The following is a 26,554-nucleotide window of genomic DNA, read 5'->3' as shown; positions in this document are numbered from 1 at the left end:
GAGAAATGTGGCCACTGTTGTTGTATCTATGTTTAATATGTCGTAAATATTTTTATTGTCTGAGCGATAAACACACAGCTAACCATTCACATTAAATTATACAACGGTTTATCTTTTTAAATAAAAATATTATTGTTCTATACTTAGGCCAAGTATAATAGGAGTATGTTAATAAAGTAAAGTAGTTTATCCGGAAATTCACTTCATGTAATCAAGAGTACACTTAGAGTATAGAGTGGAGAAAAACATCTAATCAACATAATGTTTAAAGTAAGATGTAAAAACTCTTATCAACTGTACTGAGTATAACTGAAATTTGACCTAAAAATATTAAATAGAAAAAGAAAATAACTAGAAACTACTAAGACACGTCCAAGAAAATGAAGGCAAATAACCGAGACTGTGTTAGAGAAATAAGGATAATTAGGCTTATTATGAGGTTAAAATCAAAAGTCAAAATAGGAATCGATCAGGTTACATGAAAGAGTGGAAGAAATTTGAATTGTATAATAATTAGGAGATAATGAATGAAATTAGCCTACACGATTGTAAGTAGAAACTAAAAATTTATAGTAACCAATGTTTCTCAAAAAGAAAAAAACAAAATTCAATATTATTAGTTATCAAACATCGTTATAAAACTTGTGAAGTAAACGCATATTGTGGAAATAAAAAAATAATTGTGTTCCACATCAAAGTAAAAGCGTGAAAATGATCCCATTGTTTTCGTAATTAGAAAAAATCCAACAAGCAAACAGACGCGAATAAATCAAGCACTTCTACAACCATGTAAAATATATTTGTAAAAGCCAATGCTAAAGGTGGGAACAACTAATGGGACTTCATGCAATACGTTTCGTAACGCACAGAAATTATCTGAGAAAGCCTCAAAACTGGTGATACCATATCTAAAGCTTTCAATGTATTATCACTAGAAAGAATTTTTATAAAGGCTCTAAAATATTTTTATTGCCACTCGATTATCACAGGCTAACGTTGCTATTCTTAGTTGAGTCTGGGAACATTCAGTCGCATTCTTTCTTTTATGCGAGATGGTTTTATGTTGACAATAGATGAGTTAACATCTTCAAAATGCCCATTGTCTAAATGCTGCGTTCAGAGGCTTATCTACTGTTGAGTTGCAACGCTGGTGCTTACGTTGATTATATAATAAATACTGCAAGCTTTACTATATGAGTGCTATTTTCAGACTAGTGGTATCTTGTAGTTCACACACTACGTAACAAAACACTATATACCGTTTCAAAATTTTCACACTCTGTTATAACGAACTTTTTATATTGAGTCTTGTAATTTACACACTTTGTAATAAGAAACTATCTTTCTCGTATCTTGTACTTCACACATTCTGTGGGCCTGGTATGGGCAGGTAGTTAACGCCTTAGACTTCCAATCTGAGGGTCGCGGAATTCGAATACCCATCATACAAACATGCTCCCCCTTTCAGCCGGGGGGCGTTATAATGTACGGTCAGTTCCACTATTTCTTGGTGAAAAAGGAGTCCAAGAGTTGGCGGTGGGTGGCGATAACTAGCTGCCTTCTCCCTAGTATTACACTGCTACTTAGGGGAAGTTAGTTCAGATAGCTCCCGTGGAGATGTGAGCGGAATTAATAAATAAACAAAGAACCTGTTATATTAAACTACGTGCCGTGTCTTGTAATTCACACATTGTGTTATAACAAAGTATATACCGTGTATTGTAGTTCACACAGTCAATGTAAATAAAACTGCATATTAAATTAACTCATTTAATATGCTGGTATTATTTCCAACACTATAAGGTTACAATTGCGTAAAATCTTCCTCAAATAAATCAACGGCACAGAGAATTTCAATTCAAAATTCAATTTCTGTTCAAAATTCATACTTATTTTTAATTAATTCTGTTTCTTTGCAAACTTGGAATAATTTGTTTAAAATATATATGCATAAAAGTACAGTTCAAAAGTGGTAATACTCTATGTATTCATAACAATAAGAGATTAGTTTCCAAACGTCAACAACAATTACCAGCATTTTTACTTATGGTTTGAGTTGTTGTCCAACATTTATCAACTATTTTAATTCCGAGGTCTCATGACTCGGAAGTTAGGGAATTCGATTCGCAAGCTGCGAGTTGTCGGTTCGGATCCCTTAATCGAACATGCTCTCCCCTCCACTTCAGCTGGCGTTATTATGTGATGGTCAATCCTACTTCGTTTCTAAAATAGTACCCATGAGTTGACAGTGGTTGGTGTTCACTAGTTAACTTTAATATATTACTTCAAATATAGAAATAGCCAGCGCAAATAGCCCTTGAATAGCTCTGCAAAAAAAAAATCAGTAAAACAAACAAACATTTTTATTCCCATAGAAATCATTGCCAGCTCTAAAATGGATTGAAGCGTTTGGTAGTTTTTGATCAAACAAATAGGCGTTTAAACTGTACATACAACTATTACGAAGTTCTGAGTGATTGGTTAATTGGTTATTTAAGAACAAAGTCACACTGTACTGCGCTTACTGCGGGGTATTGGCCAATGGTATTTAGTGATGTAAGTCCGTAAACCTACCATTGTTTTATCGGGTGACTATGGTTTAGGCACAGATATGATGCTCGAATATTGAGTATAGGCATATTTTATCTATTGCTTCAAGTAACCATAAGTAAACTTCGAGATTCTTAATATAAAGCATGAGAATGTACAACAGTTCGTGTATCAAGAGGTGTGTATGATGCTCAGTTATTCATTACGAGAGGCTATTGCACAGAAATTTCAGATAATTTTCATTTATGACAATAGCTTATTGTTTCTAAACAGGAATAACCAATCACTCTAAACACATCTATGGTATCATATATCATGTTAATATTGAAAAGGGGCCTGGCATGGCCAAGCGCGTAAGGCGTGCGACTCGTAATCCGAGGGTAGCGGGTTCGTGCCCGCGTCGCGCTAAACATGCTCGCCCTCCCAGCCATGGGGGCGTATAATGTGACGGTCCATCCCACTATTCGTTGGCAAAAGAGTAGCCCAAGAGTTGGCGGTGGGTGGTGATGACTAGCTGCCTTCCCTCTAGTCTTACACTGCTAAATTAGGGAGGGCTAGCCTAGATAGTCCTCGAGTAGCTTTGTGCGAAATTCCAAAAACAAACAAACAAACAATATTGAAAAGTGGACATGTTTTGATACCAGAAAAATAAACTGTCTATATCACTGTTTGGGACATACAAGAAGGTATCTTTTTATCGGCCCGACATGGTCAAGTGGTTAAGGCACTCTATTCATATTCCAAGGGCTGCGAATTCGAATTCCCGTCACACCAAACATGCTCACCCTTTCAGCCATGGGAGCGTTATAATGTGATGGATAATCTCACTATTCGTTAGTAAAAGAGTAGCACAAGAGTTGGCGGTGGGTGGTGTTAAGTATGTGCCTTCCTTTGTGTAGCTTTGCGCGAAATTAAAAAATAAACAATCAAATCTTTGTATCAAATCCCACGTAAGCCAGTTGACATATACATGTGTTGAACACGAAAATCTCAAAATGTGTGTTCCTTGTTTAAAAATTCCATAATTGTTTATATTTCTCTTTAAGACTTGTAAAGAATATCATTGCAGCAAATTCCATATAAATTGGTCAAAGCAAGGCTAAATAAATGATGGGCTTATTTAACATTTTTACTCCTTTAAAATGACCAAAAATTATGACATCAGTTAGTTTTGTATTACGTATGTGGGACGTGTAAAAAGTATCTTTGTACGAAATCCAAGTAAAATGGTCGAGTAATTACCCAACAACCTCAAAATTATGTTGTTGTTTTACGTAAACTCTGATCCCTAAAAACAGACAAGACCTAATTGTATTAAATCAAAGTGTTGGGCACAGTAAAATTTATATCTGTGTACTTTTTTATCTTAGTTGCTGTAAATATGACTGCACATGAGCCCAAAATATAATTTTTGGATTGCCAAACTTTTGACACAACAAAATCCTTAGAAAAGTTCAAATAAAAAAAAAAGACAATTTACACTATGTCACACAAAATTTATTCCTGGGTAGTATATGTTATTTCTTAATTGCTCATGTTGTAAAAGTACAGAAAATGACCATTATTCCCTTCAAACTTTGCTTTTGTAACCTGGATAATAAAATTTATAAATTAACCTATTTTCTATGTAAAAATGAGCAAATTTGTATATTTTCATTTAATAAGGTCTGAATAAAACAACATACGAATCGATATTTACATGTATTTACACTAAAGTTATACAAAAATGTTTAGAAGTGAGTAGTTTTTCGAGATTTGCAACTGTAATGTAAATCACTTTCAGATATTAGACCCCATATATAGTCTCCCATCATGTTTTCGTTATACGCTTCCAGGTTACAAAAGCAAAGTTTGAAGAGAAAAATAGGTCTTTTCTATTTATTTTAGGCATAAGCAATTGGGAAATAACATTTTCTGTCCAGACACGAGAAAAAGTAAAAATTTTGTTACATAGTGTTATCTGGGTGTATTAAACCAAGGTATAATCCTACAAAGTTTCAAGTCAATTGGCAGCGATTTGAAAGAATGACGGCCGATTGAAGAGCGTTTGAAAGAAGAAAGAAACAATGGAGAAACATAAATATCACAGGCAGTATGTAATATTATCTTCATTAAGCGTAATGAATTATATAAAAAAAATATGCGTTAAACACTTTATGGTTCAGGTTGCCACACTTGGTCTACAAGTTAGCATTATAGGATGCGATTCGAAGGGCCCAGGGTTCGATAAGTGATGACCTGAACTCGCTCAGCACATTCATCTGTAAGCGTGTTTTCGAATGTTACAGCCAATCAGGTTATTTAGTTCAAAGAGCTGAAAAAAAAGACTTGTAGCTCAGGATGCTGTTGATTGACAGACTATATTCCTTCTGTTCAGTACTGTAAAATTAGGGACAGTTATACCTGAACACTAGATGTCTTTGACCTGGCCGTTTAGTTTACGTGCACATAAGGTGCCGTTCAGATCCAGAATGCCAATTCCAATGACTGATAAGGACAACAAACAAACAAAAAATCTTAAAAGTATTGTCTTCGTTCGCTAGATGAAGCGAAGCGCCTTGATATTACATTTCACTTTGTGAAGTATTAATATTCTCGCTATTATACCTTTTTGTTATTATATCTGTTACTGATAACAGTTTATCTGGACTTTGAATATTATTTCTTGAAACTATACGATATGTAGATTATAAAAATTATAGTCTTTCATTTCCTTAATACTTCATATAATTTTAGGTATGTCTGTACGTATTAGTTTAACTTTGTTATTATCAAAGAAACAAACAAAAATAACTATATCGTGCTTCCAAAAATAAAGAATAAACTGATTTCCTCTTATACATGTACCGATGTAACAGACGTTTAAGTTTATTGTCTTACAAAGAGATTTACAAAGCAACAATCGACATGACTTTTCAAAATCACAGAAACCTAACCCACACGTTTTCATAACTGACTAAATAGCTGTAGTCTGCGTGTCACACAGTTAAATTATTGAGACATATATGTTAGAAAACTAACCAATAAGACGAGTATTTCAGCGTTCCTTTATCGTGATATGCTAGAAATTCTGAGATTGTGAGTTGATAACAAAGAGCAAGATTTAACAATTTTGCCTAGATTTAACCTTCTATACAATGACAAAGCACAGCTGATGAATTCGGAGATCACTAGGCAGCTAAGATTGACGAACCAAAATCTTCAAGTCACTGTCCCCTATCGTGGTTTGCCAGCGCTGAACGATCACAGGAAATAATGTTGTATATATATAGGGACTGACTTGAGTATTGTAACTATAAGTTCATTACGTTTGTAAAACAAGCAATTTAATGACAATGTTAGTATCATTTCTTGTGCCTACTTTCCACATTAAAATACTCATGAATTTCTATCTTTACAATGTCATAAATAAGTAGTTTTTTAACAAAACATTTTTACACTAAAATCATCGTAAGTTACTAAATTGTATCTCTAATTTCATTCTATAGCCATTTCAATCAGTTCCACCATGTACAGTATCAACTTTACTCATTCAAAACAATCGTTACCATATACAACCACACAGATGTAGCAACGAAATTATTTAACTACGTGCGCTTAAGGTACTAAGTCTTCCACAGTGAACAAACTTGTGAGATTGAAATTACTTGGAATTATTTTCAGTAATGTCGAAGCTGATGTATTCGATTGTCATTTGTTATATGTACGTATAAATGTCAACAATAAAAAAGCAAACATTTAATTTTATGGTAACTTTACATAAACAGTATTAGAAACACTACGATTGTTTAAAACCTTAACTCACTTAGGAAATTGGGACAATCTTATGTAATATCTCACATTGTTGAAGCGAGCTGTTAGTAACTACTAATTGTTTAGCTAGCGAAACATATTCCAAACATTTAATTTACATCTGAAGTTTGAATAATCTCTTCGACTATACTGCTCTTACACGGGTATGTTTCAAAGAAATATTAATATTTAAAACGCCATGTTCTTAAAGGAGCAAAACTTTTTCGCGTCACTTTTGAGTAATACGGAGTGAAACAGTTTTGAGTTTTATAGTTAAATATATAGTGGTCTATGTGGTTTCAGAACTAATGCTTCGTTGTTGGAAAACGAGAATTTATCACGGGAAACGAAGCAGGTCAACTTGAATATAATGTGTGAACAGCTGACCTTCATTAGGCGCCGCCAGACGTTGTTGTAATCAGATAGTTAGGAGTAATCAAAGGAGCTTTCAAAAGACGATGCGTGGAGTTATTTTTTAACTCTTGTGCTTTGCTGTGAGCATCCGCTAAGATGATAATGAAAGATAATCCCGTAGTGACATACAATAAACAGGGTATGCCATGGAAGTAGACAAGAAAGTAATATGTTCATATGTCTTGAAAATATTCATGAACTGTGGATTAAAAACATTGTTTTTGTTCATAAACGACCTGATTATATACAACTTCAACTAAAACCTGTGTTGATCATAAGTATATAAATTTATGTTATTATGTATTTTTTGAAAAATGAGAGAAACAGATATATTATGTAAAATTTCTAACTTTTGTGTTCCACTTAATTAAATATACGGTTTTATATTTGTACGTTGGGAGATGTTTTGAGCTTTTTAATACTTAGTGAGCTATTGTAGTCTTTTGAAAATATTTTATCTCTTTAATGTATCTTTAATTGTATTTTATTAAAAGAAAACTTAAATGAGCTCACTCAAACAGTGACAAACGCGTATACCTGGGGGTAAGTCATATTACGTCACTGATGGGTCACCCGCTGGTACAGCGCTATGTCTACGGATTTACGACGCTAAAACCAGGGATTCGATTCCCCTCGTTGAACTCAGCAGATAGCTCAATGTGGCTTTGCTATAAGAAAAAACACATACACATGACACTGATGTCTATCACCACTCGAGAAAATGTCCAACTTCAAAAATTTCAAAGCTACACAATCATTTGTCTGCGCTGTACCTATTGAAAGGATCTAAGTTCAATTTTGTCGTTATAAGCCTTAACGTTTGCCGCTGAGCCACAGGGTTACAAATTACAAAAAAATCTCTGACAAAAAAAACTTTATTGCAGATCGATGTAAGAATATACTTTACTTCGGTAATTTCTCTAATCCAGATGCTTATAACCAATGGTAAACAATAAATAAAATTTTGTTTTAAGGTGTCTCAATCTGTGGGAAAATTAGGATTTAAAAGACGAAACTGTAACTAAAAAAATATAATTCATAGGAAAAGTCGAGCAATATTACCAAACAAGATGTGGAACTAAACATTATAAAGTGGTTATACATCCACAAAAAAAAAAAAAACATAGATGAAGGATGTGTTGAAGCGCCAAAATGTCGCCAAACGTGGAGAATCGTGTCGTGTGTTACGATGTATACTCTCCATATCTAGGATAGTAAGTCCTACGGAACGTTAAATTAGGCACTAGTCAGTAGACGAGAGAAATATATATCGAACGTGAGTAATGTAAACTTTATAGCAAAAGTATGTCGGTGGGCCTGAAAAAGGTCAGAGGACTGAAATGCTTAACACTAAGTGTTTTTCTTTGCTGAGAATTGTTTGAAAGTATAAATCGTTTTATAGAAATCCGATTACAAATCTATTTAGATTTGCTGTTATTATTTTTAAAGTAGGGAACTACTTTATCAAACTGAATAATTCAAGAAAAAAGTCTAATAGCTGCTAACATAAGATAACTGATGGCCAAAGTCACAAGTTCAAGGGGATCATTATATACTCGTAATGATGAAAAAAAGTTAAATTCCCCTTCTAAGTACCAAACAAACCCATACAACATTGTTTGGTAGATAAACTTCATTAGTCTATACTCGTAACTGGAGTGCGCGTCTGTATGTATTTCAAAACTAAAACACATAGTGGATGTAATCAAAGCCTCTACTTCAAAATACACAGTTGTCCTGTACACTCCATGAGATAGAATATCTCTTAACTGATTTTCATCAAATTCAAATTAGATCTTCGTGACTCCAAATGTCTTCTTCCAGAATGCATAAATTTAGGTAAAATTTCACACCAATTAGGATACTTAGAAATCAAATAAAAGAATGAAATTTGTCTTAAAATAAAAAGGCCCATTCGTATACAACCCAAATAATCTACTAATAATTTTAAGTAGATACACAAACAAAAATCTAATACTGGACATCCAACTGTCTTCATAGTTAATACTATTCACATTCTATTTCCTTATAAAAAACATACAACAAAATAAAATCGTTGGTAAAGTAATACCTCGAACTTCATCATATAAAGTCTCAATATGTTTATCTATTAATCATATCGCTTTCTATCCAGACAGTGAAATAATATCATGAATATTCTACTGAAGAAATACTTGAAAACCTTGACTTACATATGTAGTTTTGTGCAGAACGGACCCGTGTTGATAAACGAGTTTTGTTTTTTGTTTCTAGATCACTCATACGCTTTTCAGTTTATCAATTATAATAACTTTATATAATGCACTTTTAGGTACGAAGTATATTTGACTGTAGTGAAATTTATTTCAGAATGGTACTCAGTTAAACGCTGTCAATATTAAAAAAATGAATATAAAGATTAGATGAAACTGAGAGAAGCTGTCTAAGTGTAGTGTTATTTACTATTTGAAGACGAAAAGGTACTGACTTTGATCCATTAGTAAACGTAGCATTAATCTGGAATGACTTATATAACTACAAGAGTGATTGGGAAATATATATGCAAGTATAGTGTTTAATCAAATTGCACTTGTTTACTAAGACATATATATATATATTTTTCCCCATAAAATTTTACCACATAAACGGGAGTGATTTAAATATACTAATGATATTGTTAAAGTATTTATTAATTAAGTATATCATCTTTAAAGTTATAACTTGAAGTCTACACTAAAAGCATATTTAGAGACAAGATAAAATAAAACAAGATCGTGATTAACTCGGAAAAGAACCTAATATTTCTCATGTGTATACAGTTTAGAATTTAGTGTATCTTCATTGTAAAACTGGACAAAAGTTTGTTTTTTGACAACCATTATTATATTTTAAAGATTAATCTAAAACATGTTTCATTCATTGTGACGACGAGAAACCCACTTCAAGTGAAAATGTATCTTAAGACAGCTGATATGGGTACTGGAATGTTGCGTTTTGTTATAAGTTTTTCAGATGTTGGTTATTTTTTCACTGATGTCGAGAACATATGGTATGCAGCAGTGTAAGGTTTTGTAGTTTGTTGTATCTTGAGATTTATTGCTGTTTGTTTATTGTTGGTTTAGGTGTTTGCGTATAATTTTCTCAACGCTTTTTGGAACAAATTTATTGACGTTGGTGAAGTGTTGTTTTATTTTTTTCATTGTTAATTTTATCTGGTGAGCATAGTTTTGTGGCTATTTTTATTTGGTTTCTTAATATGTTGAGTTTTTGTTTTGTTTCATGTGCTGAGTCCCAGAGAATGTATAATCCAGTATGGGTAATGTTTTTCTCTGGATTTTTTTTTTAATTGTGTATCGATTCTTGTGATCTTGAGAAATGCTCTTTGGTTAGTTTTTCCCTGTTCACAGATAAACTTAATGTTGAGGTGTATCGAGTTAACGTGGTTGAAAAACCTAAGTGTGTGTTCTGTAGATGCGAATCCAGCAATTGTAAATTTTAAATCCAGCAAATATAAATATATGTATACTTATTCAATGCACGCGGAAGACATAAAGGACCTTAAATGTACATGCTAAGTTTGGTGACAATAAGTTCAGTAGTTCACCAGTTAAAAGCGAACATACACAAACGAAGCCTATGATGGTTTAAAAATAAGTACAAATAAGACCATACTATGTAAGAACCATACTGGCAAAATCAACACCAACATTATTTATAAAACATAAGGCAACGATTTCCACGATTTCTGTATTAGGTAAACATGCAAAAGAATGGAAACCAAATTCGAATAACACAAAAAAAACACCTTCACACGTTTTTGAACACTGCAAGTCAAGTAAACATAACATAACCATAGAGAAAACAAATATATTAAGTAAGGAAAGAAATATAAACAAACGCAAAATCAAAGAAACCCTACTAGTATAACAACTAAAACCAAAATTAAACCACTACAAAGGAACACCTTTATATCTATACTAATTAATAACCTAACATTAACTGCAACACTCCCTACAATCCCGTACTCGTTTACACTCTCGTCCCTAAAACACGTGTCCGGCAACGGTCAGTTGTAAACTCTCTCTTTTTCAACCTGAAGATGACCTAAGTAGGTCGAAACGTTTTTCTGTACTTTACTCAAATTAAAGTGCTAATACCCATACCAGCCGTCTTCAGAACACGTTTCATTCTTGTTAGTGTTAATGTTTATTGAAGTATAACCTCATGAGTAAATATCCATTTTTAACAATAAATTAAATATGGCTGTGCGAAATAAATATCACTTATATACACGGTTTTGTTCAATAATACTGTACAATACGTAGGACTTGATAGGATGATGAGCAACTGTATCACTACTCATGCACAAACGTGATTGTAAGTTGTTGTTTTTATGCTCACAAATATTTATTTTTCTAATAAGAATAAAAGGTTTACGGATAAATAAGGAACATAAAATTGACATCATTGTTATTGTTAGTATGTATAAACTATATGTTGTGCGTATGTATAGAAGAACGTAATTGTAATTTTGTCGGGAGTAACAAACGATACTAAGAAGGCTTTTAGATACTTTTTGACATTACGAAAGATTTTCACAAGCCAGGCTAACGTTCACAAAATCTTATACTACATATTCAACTTGGTTTGGTTGAAGTGTGTTTATTACTTTTGAAATCACAGTAATGTTTTAGAGTAAAATATATATACACACATTAGCTGACCTACTCGTTCAATGCACACGGAAGGCATAGAGGACTTTAAAAGTACATGCCAAGTTTGGTGATAATGGGTTCAGCGGTTCATCAGTTAAAAGCAAACACACACAAAAGAAGTCTATAATGGTTTAAAAATAAGTACAAATGACGTGGTCTAATATCCGATACAAATTACGAGATTGAGGAAAACATATCCTTAAATAAATTAATTGTTTGACGAGCTTATGGAGTTACAGTATATGCATACAGACAAACATATATGTATATATAATATATACTATGTTTACATGGTTATGTGCACATCACAGATTACAGAAAAATTACTTACACATGACCTAGGTAACATCAGGATAGAAGAAACCCTGTATGCCAAAACGTCGAAATCCTGGAGTTAAATGACTGGTATGCAACCGATTAGCTAACGCGTATTTTCAAATCAGCCCCGGCACCTTGGAGCCAAGTATCCCACAAATACAACAGAAGAAGTTAAATGCGGGGATTCCCATCAGTCTCGATAGCTACTCAAGACACACTGCATTTTTCCTTACGCAACAAACGACGCGTCCTACTACATTCTTGTACGACTGACAGTAATATCATGTGCCCTCAACACTGTGCCAACATTTTGGGAATATATCCAAAATCGGATTGCAGTTATCGCTCTTTAGCACATCCACACGTCCAGTTCGTTTCGCCATCGCTGGACATATTTAATAATAAAAAAACAGTTTGGTCAATAATTAATAACCTTTAAGAAAATTTCACGTTTTCAACATGTGTCGTTGACGGTATTTAAAATAATACGAAACAAGAAAATGGATAACTATTATATCTAAAAATTCTGACTAAAATGTGATAAAAATAGTGAATCAGCTGGAATTCAAATTTTTCGACACATAATCATTTTCTAATATATACATTTTTTATTATGATCCACAGATATCTGTTTTTGTGAATAATCAGTTTCGAAAATTTTTATTACGATATGCAGATATTTCGTGTTTTTTAAATGTTTTGACTAATGCACTAATATGGCCTCCTTGTAACACAGCAGCATGTCTGCGGAGTTGCAACGATAAAAATCAGATTTCGATACCCGTGGTGGGCAAACCAAAGATAGCAGTTTGTGTCGCTTATTCAGACAAACGAAACAACCAATGCCACGTAATTTTTTGAAACTTAAAGAACATTTATTTATATAAAAGCTAATATTTAGTTAACTAAAATTTTTACTCGCCAAAAAAACAAAACAAGTGGAATCTATGCACATGTCAGCAAATCAAAATATAACGTGATATTCGCAAAATGTTTTTGTCAGTTAAGCCTAGTCTTAGTGTGATACAAGAAACTCACTTCATAACCTGCGTTTCTGATTTTTATACATTAAATTTATATTATTCACGCACAAAATAAGTATTGAGTTTAAACATTTTTGGAAATTAATCTTCTTATTTACGTCTTACCGCTAGAGTTATAATATCAAATGAAGAAGAGAGAATCTGTCTAATCAATATCACGAAATTTCACACATTTGATAGCGAGGACATAAGTAATTGTTTAATATATTTGAATTTGACAATTTTTTATTAGCTGAAACGTGGTGTGATTCTATTAAAACAAAGTTGGACATTTCATTGTGGTATCATAAGAGATATACGGAGATATTGAAGTTAGCATAACTATACGTATATCTATGTATTATTACGGATGGAAATGCAGATGAAAATATAAACGTGTCGAGGAACAGAAAATTAATTGTATAGTGTGAAATGTATTACTTCTAGCTTTTAATCAAAGTAAACTAAATATATTTGTATTAGAACTTAAGGGTGTTTTACTAATTAATAAAGACAGATATATATGATAATAACTGTTTAATGCTATACTTTATTGCACAAGAAAACTCAAAATTATAGTGATCAAAATTAACCGAATCATCATTGGATAATTTCCCTATTAACGATGTTTTCTATCGTAGTTCTAATAATATCTCACAAAATATAATCAGTTTAGGATATTTAGGTTTGTTCTAAACTATACAAAGAATTATATGGTAATCAATAAGTGAAGGTTATTAAGACAAACAGATAGATAATAGAAATAAAAACAGATAAACGTAAAATCCAAGACCCGAAGACGGGAAACGGAAGCCGCTCAAACATCGAAATGAAACGACTGTCGTTTCTACAGATTGCTGCTATCTATAAAGTCTTATTATATAATAGTAGAGTAGATATAAAACTTAAGCCTAATAAATAAAGAGTTAATATTGTATCGAAGTCGTTAAAGACGTGTGACGAAGATGTATAAGTCGAGATTCAGAAGATAAGTGAAATAAATAGCGGAACAAGGATTGTAAATACGTATGTAAAGTGGTGATATCAGTGAAGGTTAGATAGACTTGAGAGTGGATATGAATGTAGGTTGAAGAAAAATAACAGTGGGTGTCTAAATGTGGAGGCTGGAAGTATGTGTTATAAGGATATATAAATGTAACCTTCACAATGAGTTAAGTCAGTGTTTGGTTAGAGACTGGAGGTTAAAGTATAGATTAAATGATGCCAGGAATATGTAAGATTCACTTAGAATGAGGGAACTTTAAAGATATAAAACAAAACTGTGTCAGTGGATTTGGTAAGATGTTTGGGGTGACAGTAGATTGATGACGGCTAGAAAGAGTGGTAACATAAAATTAATAAATGCACGGTGATTAAAAGATAAAATAAATATATATTTGAAGGTTGGAATGATATAGAGAAGGAAAGTGGTGTGGATGTGTACAGCTAATAAATTAGTTAGCTGAGATAAAATAAGTTAATATACAAGTGAAAATTGAACGATCTTGGTGAAGTGGATGTAGAAGAGGCTGTTGATACGTATGTAAATACGCAGTCCTACAAGCTAGAATCAAAATGGACGACAATGGTATACCATACAGGCCTGAAACTAAAACCAAGGTGATAGTACATATGAAACTGGAAAGTATATAAAAAATAGAAAATGAAATGAATTTAAGCGGTAATTGAACGTGGAAAAAGAAGCTACAATGTCAGTTGAGTTGGGATATGTCAGTTGAGTAGGGATATGTCAGTTGAGTAGGGATATGTCAGTTGAGTAGGGATATGTTTCATATACGTGAATGAAAGAAATGTTGCAAGTTTCATACTGAAGAGAAACTACGTATTTAGAAAGAGAAATAAGATTGGTAGGATGGACTGATTGTAAGACGAGGATTAACAAAAAGTTGTGGGAAACAAAATACGGTGTAACGAATTTGAGGTCAGACTGAGGTATATATTTGATATATACTCTTCACATAAGTATATGGATATATGTTTCACGTCTAAATACAGGCAGCATTATATAACATTGTCGCTGCTATATCATATTTAAAGTAACTTTTCAATGATTGTATGACGGTGGCTATATTGTTACATTGTACGTTTAGACTATTCTTTTCAGTCTGTAAAATAACAACTTTCAGTATGACTCCTTCAAACTTGTTCATTTTTTGTTCGCTAAACTTTCAAACTATAAAATAACGGATTACCTGCATATCCATGGATTGGCCAGATCCAGCGGCCGGGGTTGACCACGGACCCAGGACGTCCGTCAAACATTCACCTCCGCACAGTGTAACCACGGCCTTCAGTTGAAGACCGGGACGGTGGAGATCAGACTTGAGCTGAAGGCAAAAATACGGGAGAATCAATTTGTATATAACGATATAAGAGCATTTATAAACTAGCTGGAAAGCTCACAAGTGTATCTGTATTAGATTTGTTTTAATGCGTGTATTTAGTCCACTAAACAACCTTGTGTACAATTATTTTAAGACAACATCTCTCAAATTGTATTTATATTTTAACTGTCATTTTGGTTCTTAATTTATTTCACAAAGTTCTCAAGAAAACTATCCTTTTGATAAAATTTTGGTATAATTTCACAACATTTTTATATGTTCTTCAAAGTCATTTTAACGTAACCTTTGTAAAATATTTAAAGACGTATGAAAAAAAAGTATTCAAAATGCTATAATCTAACCAACCACAGAAACTAAGTTAAGGATGTTACTGCTCATAATAACAAATCGAATTTTTGGTTCGTTTTCTCTGAACGTTAGCCACATTTTGTGTTTTCCCTCATTATAGCTTTAAGCACATTTCTCACATTCAGTCTACTGTCTAGCATTTAACGTGCTACCATATAAAACAGTTGATAATTTCATTTATTTTCTCAAATCTTAATTATGATTTCTGTGTTGTTTTTAGAGATTCATTTTCTATATTCCTGAATATGTGAAAAAATTTTAAAGAACCTATTTCTAATGTTATTTGTAATTTATCTTTAATATTTTACCGTTTTTTCTTCTAAACTTTTCAATAATTTTTTAAATCCGTATAATATTCCGACAAGTTATTTGCTCAGTATTTGCCACTACCGTTTACTAGGTTAAATGCATTTTTAGCTCTAAAGAAATGTTTAAAAACACACTTGTTTTATCATTCATATATATTTCCAAGAACTTTCTTTCTCCCTGTTTCTATTCTGAAAATTTATTAAAATCAGTATTCTACACTTCTTATAATTTCTGATCTTTTCTCAAACACACTGTAGACTTTTTCTAAGCACACGAGCACAAACAGTATCTAACTTTCTGCAAACAAACTTACAAGGCCTAAGAGTGTGAAGTATTTCTTAAAGGAATTTTTAAAAGTTTAATTTATTTATTTCAAAAAACCTTCGTAAATTTGTATATTTACTTTCCTGTTGTTATCACACAACATTTCTAAAACGGTTGTACCTTCTGTCTTAATATCTGAGCTTCATGTCACACACTTGTTAAGCTTATGCTTACTTACGGCATCGTTCCTTTCCTAAAGGCTTAAATATTTCTATATTCGGATTTCAGCATTCTTAACATTTTCACTACGAAATTATTACGTCGTTCAGTAAAATGTCTTGCGCACGCATTTCTAGATGTTTACAAAGAATCATTTTCCAAACGCCTACAAAAACTTTCTTCATTAACTTCCCAACTGTTTACATATTTTCAAGCTCTCCATGCATCCAACCCTAGAAATTTTCCGGCGCTTAATATTCTGCTTTTAAACACTGTATTTTTGATAAACTGATGAATTATGTTCCCTAGCCTTTCCAATTTAATTTTTAAACCTGACTTTACCCATTTGAAATGATTGTTATATCCCTTTTTAAAGTGGCTTCACTGAAGCGAGAAAACGTATCTTAAATTATTAGTTTCTTTTTCAAGCTAACATTTCCTTACGTTTAAACATTAAAGGTTACTGACTATTTTACGACAAACTTGCAGTACATACTTGTATCAAGATCTTATATATGTTAACCTTACCAGAATACGATCACCAGGTGTTATCAGAAACTTTCATTAATTTCTAAATAGTTTTACGAAACGGTTAATATACACCTGAGGTAAAAGCTATCCTTAACGCTCTTGGGACTTTGTGGCTACTCCAGATTGGTTTAACATATCAGAACACTTATAAAGAGCATTATCCACACTAAACCGTGCAGTACTCCAGAACTCTTTTGTGATTCTGGACTCTTATCATAATTAACTTCCAGGTGGAACTCAATACCACGACAACTGTTTCAGAAGTGTTTCTTTAGTTTTTCAGCCAATATAAACTATTCAACACACCTGACCACTTCACGTTTTCATCCAAAATGATATCGTTTCGATAGAAGACTGTGTAGTTAAATTTTTCAGAGAACGTTTCGAAATGCGAGGACCACTGACAATAAAGACCGCGATAAAAGTGAACACCTTGAATGGCTAGGCCACGTAAATGCACGCGAAAGTCACGGACTGGTCCTAAAGCCACCTACAACACATCTACGTTCTGCAAATAACCTGGCATGCCAGCTGGTCAGGCTCCAAGGCGTCGTTCTTCTATACCCTCATCTAATCTGTTCAACAAGTTTTGGATAGAAGAGATTCGTTGATGGAATATCAATTATCAGCAACACGTGGTGTCCGCACAGTTCCCTGACATCGCCGTCTCAGTCCTTGCCATTGGAAGACAGTTCAAATTTCCCCGACAATGGACCAATGAACAAGTAACGCTCAAGGGCCAGAGGCACCCTGGCATGCTGCCTATGTGACGTTTCTTCAAGGACGTCCACCCGACCATGCGTCCTTCGGTGGAATGCACCTCGGCGTCCCCCGTGCGGACCGGCAAGGTCTACCCGGACCCAGAGCCCGAAGCCGGAACACGACGAGGCGAGCGAGTTGTCGCCGGTGTAAATACGGCTGTTACCGACTGGCCTGGGGGTTCTGAACGGCTGTAAATAGGAAAGATTGAGGGTACGGTAACTCTGCTAGAGAGTGTGATCGTATTGTACGATTACTTAATACATCAATGAGGAAACATAAATCGTAACACTGAAGTTCACCCGTCTCCGTTATACGCCAACTGAACTCTAGACAAAAACATAAACATTTCAGAAAATAAAATGTAAAATATATTCGAACTATTGTTTCTTTACCCTGAAAGGATAATACTATATCACTGGTTTAAATAAAATCCTTTTATATTTTTTCCCTAAAAACAACGTTCATTACTTACTTATTTTAGAAGTAGCTTCACCATTTAGCAATTACTAAGTTAAAACGCGATAACAGATAGCACGACAAATCTGTCCAGATTGGAAATTACATACGCTCATTTTCTGTTTCTTCCAGCACCGTAGAGAGGAATAATGACCGGAAACTTTGGTGCTCAAGTTGCTTTTTAATGTGTGAAGCTAACAGTGTTGCCACCCTAGTTCATAGCAAAAACATAAAATCGTGCAATTAAAACAGGTGCGTCATTTGGGGACCGACAGGGGCGTCTATCCCTTGAAGCTCAGAAGGAATACCCAAGTAGCAATTTCCGCGAGACGTTTTTAGTAAAAACATATAAATAACGATACGCCATAGCATAGGGTCCCAGTTGAATAGGGGACAAAGGGGCCCTTCTTCCTTAGCCTTTTGTTGCAAGATGTACGATCTAACGAAGAGAACTAGCTCGAAACGTCATTCTACTGCAAGCAAAAATTTATAAAAACTTGGTGAATGTTCGAATAGTTTTGATAGTTTCGTCGCCTGTGCGGTTTGAAATATATTTGTCTTTTATTGGCCCCTGATATGAAATATAAAGCGCCATGCTTACACCAGTATGATACAAAATCAGTGTCGTGAAATACGGAGCAGTGATTTTGTAGTCTTTGTTCTATATCGCACATACACTAGAGACCGATTAATTATTTTCCAATTTGTAAAAACAAAAAAAAAGTGAGCTTGTTTCTCTGAAATTAAGCACAATTCTACACAATGGGCTATCTGTCCTCTGCTCACCCAAGTATCGAAACCCTGTTTCTAGTGTTATAAGTTCGCAGACGTTCCGCTGTGCCATTGAGGGGGAAGTGAGATAAAATACTGTAGTTTTTAGATTGGGATTATCACTAATCTATTCCAAAAACTTCTTTTTGGAATAATCCATATTCCAGACGTAAATTTACCAATAAAATCTGGTCATTGCTTGAAATTTCACAGAGCTGTATAGTTGCTTGATGGCTCTTATATAAGCGTTATAGAATACTCTTATGTTCATAATGTTGAATATACATATAGTTTTGAGTTACTATTTTATTATTTTGCTTCCTGAAATAGTATAAGGGAAGATCTTTATACAGCAATAACATTTAATAGAGCAGCACAAACCATGAAGTTGTACACCAATAACACTGTGTAACAAAATTTTACTTTTTCTTGTTCCTGGGTAGAAAGGGTTATTTTCTGATTGGTTATGCCTAAAGTAAATGGAAAAAAGACCTATTGTTCTCTTCAAACTTTGCTTTTGTGACCTGGAAGCGTATAACGAAAACATGATGGGAGACTATATATGGGGTCTGATACGTGGAAGTGATTTACATTACAGTCGCAAATCTCGAAACACTACTCGCTTCTAAACATTTTTGTATAACTTTAGTATAAATACATCTAAATCTTGATTCATATGTTGTTTTATTCAGACCTTATGTAAATGAAAATGGGCAAATTTGCCCGCTTTTACATAGAAAATAGGTTAATTTCTAAATTTCATTATCCATGTCACAAAAGCAAAGTCTGAAGGTAATAATGGCCATTTTCTGTACTTTTTTACCACATAGCAATTAAAAATTAACACATATTATCCAGGAACAATGTAAAATTTCTTATTCTTCAACAGAAATGAAATTGTTAAAGCTAGTGTTTTAAGTAAAGCGCTGTTAAAGAAGGCTAATAACCGTACAGCTCTTGTTCATCATTGGCTGAAACCAGTTTAAAAACCTAATAACTATATATATTTTGTTCATAAGTTGCTTAAAAAAGATGGAACGACCTAATAACCACATAGATTTTCATCACTTTTCAAACTGTTAAAATAAGCTAATAACCGTATAGAATCTCTTCTTCAGTAGTTTAAATAGTAAAAAAATAATTACGTAAAATGTCTTCATCACAGATTAGGAAAGCTGTGAGAAAAACTGTAAATTTATAAGGTACATAATATAAGATTACCTGAGCGTGCTTCATCTAAACAGAATAAATGGAAATATAAAATTACATTTTATTTTTACCAGATTACTGGTGTATAGGTTTCTAACGTTTGTCATTATTACATTACAGACACAGCTCACGTTTGTATATTTGGTACACTAACATTTCTTTTGAGTCCAGAGCGTCGAAAATGGTTTGTGTGTGTTGTGCTTTAATTTGAATAAAACTCAAGCTAGATAACTGTGTTTAGAGACTCAACACGAGTCGTTCTAAAACTTAACAAATCTTCAGTTAATAACTCCACATCTAAATTGTTCGCATATGTCTCTGTTGGCTGCTCAGTTTGGCTGGTTATGCCACTGAAGTGAGTTTACTTCTGGTTTTCAGAACATATTCTAGTTAGTGCGTAAAATGTAAAAATAGAGCGAAACAAATACACCATTTTATGTCAGTTTCAATTTTTGTTTTAAAATATGTTATTAGTGGAAAGTAAAATAAGAACATACGATATAAGGATTGTTCTAAAAAAATTTAGAATGAGATGAACCACAAAACAGTTACAATTCAACAAACAACAAAAGTGTTACGCAGATAGTTCTGTGTTAGTCGAAACACAATAAGAAATGGCTTATCAGCCTGGCTTAGGAACACAAATTTTGAGTTATTCCATTTCTTTATGCGAAGCATACTGAAAAAAAAAAACATTTTGTTTGTGGCAGTGTGGAGCAAACACTATGTTTAAATGTAAACTTAATGTTTAACAGGGTAGGAAACTTAGGAAATGCTTGAGCTGATTATGAGAGTTCACGGGACTACAGAAAAAGGATTTTAAATGAAATCAAATCAGTTCTGATTTCGTTTCATTGAAAAGATATCAGATTGTTGAAAATTTATATTATATTCATAAATTAAAATATTAGTTATATTTTTACATGCAAAGAAATTCAAGTAATAATACAAGTCATTTAGATTATTTCACAGGTTCTTGTTATTAAGTACAAAGTTACACACAGAGATGTTTGTGCTCTGCCTATGAAACCCAGTTTCTAGCAGTATAAATTTGCAGACATATCACCGTGCGATAGGGAGCTTGTTTTACAAGGCCTGAACTTTCATATAGAAATTGAAATAGCAATACATTAGTAAATGTTTATACTAGTATGAAAATAATAAATTTTATATTGACCGCTTATGACATTTCATAGTGATGAAATTACAAGTACATCAAATTTTACCCTTTTCGTAACTATTTGAAAAATTGATTAAAATTAAATTCAGCAGTTTTGTGAAGATAAAAAGACACGAAACTTTATTTAGAAAAGACACCCTTAGATTTTGTAAATTTTAATTATTGTGACTTATTCTTAGCTGTTAGCACTGTGAAAATTCATATCCATATGTATTATTTTGAGGTTTGTACATTACTAATTTATTATCCTTTTTGTTCCCAAAAGAACAAGATTTATAATAAGGAAGATGACAAGGAGAAGAAAGAAAAATCAAGTAAAACAATCATCTTTAACAATGGATACCCTAAACATTTGATGACGAACAAAGTAAAGATAAATTTCTTTGTTTGTTTTTGAATTTCGTGTAAATCTAGACGAGGACTATCTTTGCTAGCCGTCCATAATTGAGCACTGTAAGACTACAGGAGAGGCAGCTAGTCATAACAGATCGCAAATCAACCGCCAACTCTTGGGCTATTCTTTTACCAACGAACAGTGGGATTGACCGTAAAATTATAACGTCCCCCACGGCTGAAAGGGTGAGTATGTTTGGTGCGATGGGGATTCGAACTCGCGATCCTCAGATTACGAGTCCAGCGCCTTAACCACCTGGCCATGCCGAGCCTAAAGAAGATAAGGCCCCATGAATTAGAAGGAAGAAAACGAAGGAGATAAAACCCTATTTCCCTATTTAAAATATCTGTCAGAAAACTTATAGAAGACACGTAAACAGCACAGGGTCAGAACAATATTCAAAATCACAATACTATACGATTGCAGTTAATACTCACCAAACCACTTAAAGACCTAATGAAGCACAAAACATTATATACAACATTCCATTAGAACACTAGAGAACCAAAGAGACCAACAGAAGTCAGATTTATAGAGCATAACAGACATACAAGACTCTTTATGCTGACGTATAATAGTCAACCATGCCAGAGAAGGCCATAGAATGAATGAAAAAACAACAACTAAAATAACAGGATACGGGCCACATACGAGAAAAATAAAAATAAAATAAGCATTGTATAGAAGGTTGCATGCGTTATATTAAAATGATTTTAAATATCTAAATCGATAAGTTACATGACAACCAAAGTCGATATAAAGTCATAGTAGAACTACATTTTGACATTGTTTAAGTATTGTGATGCTACCTAAAATTGATCGGTTTCGAGAAGACTATGTAATTACGTTTGCAATGCAATAAGTTCATACACTTAGACCATCAATATTTATTCAGATTGTGAATTTAAAATTTCTAAGGCGGAGATATGTTTTCTATTTATTAGTATTGGAAAACGAAGGAACATGGATAAACTTGGAGAACCATAAACATCCAGCCGCCATAAGCAATTTGTGACATGTCGAACACTAAGATCAATGGCAAATGCCATCTGAGTATCCCAGACAAAAGGTACAAGTTGTTCCCACGACATGCCTGTTCATACGTCACATATCTCAATTATTTAGAGAATAAAGCAAGTATTAAAAATGGAAACATAGAAATGCTTATCAAATAATTGTCAAGTCTATAGACTTCTGTGTTATTAGACAATATAAACGGGCACTAGTGAGTCGTCTTCCTCCACACTAAATAAGTTAGAAAAGCAAGAATCAGGGAAGAGGGATGTGCTTTGGATATGACAGCCTTTCAACAGAGACCTTAGCAAATGAAACTACGCTGCAGGGTTACTGTTAAGATACACGGTCGTCAAATAGAACATAATCGGATATGACAACACGAACTGTCCAATCCACTGGGTTTCAAAATAATTTTAATAGAGCATACTTAACCTTGTAGTTTGCACATTCAGTAAAACTATCCAATAACTCAATTGAATATTTGTTTGGAAAGCACTTAATTAATCATTTAATTAAGTTTATATTGTGGAGATCAAGTGTATAATTCGTCAGCCTTAATAACAAAAACGCCCACAGTCATATCTCAGCCACTACCATTACATAGACAGTCATTCTTAAAACTTCCCTAAAAATAGCATCAGATTAGCATCCGAGATAAATTAAATAATAATCATAGTTGGTCATCGTAAAGACTACTGACCAAGATAGCAGTTGTTATCCGATTGTCACCACTTACCTTAAGTAATTAAGGTGACAAAGATTGTATATAAAAAAAATGAGTTCATACTTTGGATCATGAGTACACTGGTTTATATATATATATATACACACGTAATGTACAAGCGACAGTTGCAGTACTTAATACTTCAACAGAAATAAAGTAATCGGTATGTAAGTGCTCACACAACATGTCGTCAATCAAGTCATACAGGTGACGTTCATTCCTCTCGGGTATGTGACACCCATGGAATGTGTATTGGAGGTGAGGCCTACATTTCATTGTTACCACCACTACTTCATAAAACGTATACAAATCTCTTACTTTATTCAAGAGTTGTCATTCATTTAGAGAGACCTGTTTATAATTTAAAGGGGTGTAACTACAAGTCATTTTTCTCATCTAACCTTATAATTTTTCCTACTTTACACCTACTAACAATAAATGTACTTACATCCTGAGTAAGGTAAAAGACAGTCCATATTTCATTAAATACGTCTGCTCTCGATAGATCATCAAGATCTTTACGTTCGAGAATAAACTTAACATTTTCTGATAGTTTAGCCCCTACTCTTGTTTACTTTGGTTTAAAATTAAATTGCCCTGTTTTTAATACCAAGAACGAAAAAGATAGATGTATTTTTTAGACTGTGAAAAAGAAACTACAATGGTGAATGGGCATGAATATCAAAAATCTTTGATCACATGATTAAACGAAATTACATTCGTTTGCTGTTCACTATTATGTAAATATTGACAATATTCAAACTGCTCTATTCGATAACACTAGCGGTCTATTTATAATACAGTAAATGAAAACTAAGTATATAATAAACCTTCATTTCTTACATTGTGTTAACGATGCTCAAACGATAAGTTGAGTTTGAGGTTAAGGCATATCTATATAAATATAATAGTACTGTGTGTTCATGTAACTACTTCAGCTCGTAAATATAGAAATTTAAACGTTTATGCCTTTGTTGTAATTCGGACAGTAGTTCTCGTGAGGGACGAGAAATACAGTGAACACTACAATGATGTAATATCATATTACGATGTTCAGGTGTTTTTCTTATAGCAAAGCTACAGCGGACTATCAGCTGAGTCCACCGAGGAGAATCGAACCCCTGATTTTAGCGTTGTAAGTCCGTAGACTTACCACTGTACTAGCGGGAGGCAACGATGTTCAAACAAAATGTAAAACTTGCGCTAAAGTGTGCTACAAAATGTGAATTTAAAAATGAAAATTTGTTTACACCTGAGTTACATGCATACATTGTGAAAAACTTACATAAGTACATGAAATGTGTGAAAATTTGATGCAGATGAGTGTTTGTTTTAATTTCGCGCAAAACTCCAGGAGTCTTATCTGCGCTAGCCATCCTTAAATTAATAGTCTAAGATTAAAGGGAAGGCAGCTAGTCACTACCACCTACTACCAACTTTTGAACTACTCTTTTACTAACGAATAGTGTGACTGACCGTCACATTATAACGCCCCCACGGCTGGAAAGACGAACATATGTGGTGTGAGAGGGATTCGAACCATGTATCTCAGATTATAGGTCGAACGCACTAACCACCTGGCCATGCCGAATCACAGCTGCGTACACAAAACGTCGTAAAGTTACTTGCATCAAAAAATTACTTTTCAATAACATGGTCTCACCACTTTATACAGAAAACTGACAGTTGAAACTACAAGGGTTTTTAAACTCTTCATATAAAATTTAGTTAACTGATGAAATTAAATAAAAACAGTTAATGACTGAAAGAATTATATCAACTCGTAATCCGAGGGTTGCGGGTTCGAATCTCCGTTACAACAAAATGTTCGCCCTTTCAGTCGTGAGAGCGTTATAATGTAACGTTTAATCTCACTATTCGTTAGTAAAAGAGCCCAAGAGTTGGCGGTGGGTGGTGATGACTAGCTCCCTTCCTTCTAGTCTTACACTACTAAATTAGGGACGGCTAGCGCAGACAACCCTCGTGTAGCTTTGGGCGAAATTCAAAAACAAAACATACGAGTTATACATGGTATTCGGAAAGTCACTGTTCACTTATATATTCATTAACAGATATGTTTCAATATAGAATACAGGAGGTATATATGAATGACAATTATAAACAATGCCGAAAGTGACTCCCGTTGGCATCGATACAGGTCTGGATCCTTTTTATTTTGTTTCTAAACACCGATATTAGTTGCTGGTTTGAAATAGACTGAATGAATGCTATTATCGCTGCTTTCAAAACTGCACAGTGACTTTCCGAACACCATGTATTTAGAGAAAAGAAATAAGAATAAATAACGTATTGAAATCCACTCTCATACCTTTTGCTGGTAGAATTAATGGATACTTCTAAGAACCCATGGGAAAAGGCAAAGGAAGAAATATAACAACACATCAACCATATCTGCTATATCTTTTGTGGACAAAGCCTTTTCCCCGATACCAGGTCCCGTTTATTTGGTTGGGAAATAGGGTATAAACCTTTTCTTCACCAAGAAAGTATCGTCGTTGTCTAATTTGAAGAGAATGTTATTGTAAACGTGAACCAGTCACTATTTAAATCTCATTCTCGTTACATATCGTGTACCAAACTTCGGAAACGAATTTCACGTCCGACATTTTCACAAAGCATCCGAAAAAGAACAACAAACACTGAGTAACAGAGAACTCTCTAGAATTCTTTTCACACGTGGATACATGCAAAATATGTACGGATAATGTAAAACTGTGTCAGATTGACATATTTACTATTTAGTTGAACATAATGTTTTTGCAGAAACAAGGAGTGATATGTTAAAGGACCCATATGTTGCACCACTTTCATTCTCACAACTTGATGTCTTATGACTGATATTAAAGAAAAGGCTTTCTATTCCAAAGGCTTAGTGCTAAATATGCAAGCTTAAGACTCTAAAAATATGAGTCTTGATATCCGTTGTGAGCAGAAGGACAGACAGTCCATAGTGTTGCTTTGCGTTTAACAACGAACACCAGATTAAGTTAAAGAAAATTCACTTTCACCAATAGTTTGGAAGGTATTATTTAATTACTTGTGAAACATGTGTTACACATTTATTAATCATTACGTCATATTATTAACTAAGTGTAGTCTTTGAGGACACCATATAGATTGATGTCTTTCAGTAAGCTTACGTGTTATTCCACGACGCAAGATCCATGTTTGTTTGTGTTTTTAAATATAAAAT

General features: G+C 33.5%; 1 protein-coding gene across 5 annotated transcripts in view; it reads right to left on the bottom strand.

The window, feature by feature from the left end:
- The window catches only part of LOC143237833 (thyroid hormone receptor beta-like), a 55,049-nt gene that overhangs the window by 5,645 nt on the left and 22,850 nt on the right, over positions 1–26,554 (bottom strand). Inside the window, exons 2-3 of one of the 5 annotated variants that reach the window (XM_076477478.1) lie at positions 17,134–17,777; positions 15,004–15,138 (exon numbers count right to left, since the gene is read on the bottom strand). In XM_076477478.1, coding sequence (XP_076333593.1) covers positions 15,004–15,073 — 70 coding nt within the window. In that variant the 5' untranslated portion in view covers positions 15,074–15,138; positions 17,134–17,777. The other 4 variants (XM_076477480.1, XM_076477481.1, XM_076477482.1 and 1 more) reach the window with 4 other exon arrangements.

This window comes from Tachypleus tridentatus, chromosome 13, assembly GCF_004210375.1.
Source record: "Tachypleus tridentatus isolate NWPU-2018 chromosome 13, ASM421037v1, whole genome shotgun sequence".
Classification (NCBI taxonomy): domain Eukaryota; kingdom Metazoa; phylum Arthropoda; class Merostomata; order Xiphosura; family Limulidae; genus Tachypleus; species Tachypleus tridentatus.
The sequence above is the reverse complement of the archived record's forward strand: the minus strand, read 5'-3'. Positions and strand labels throughout refer to the sequence as shown.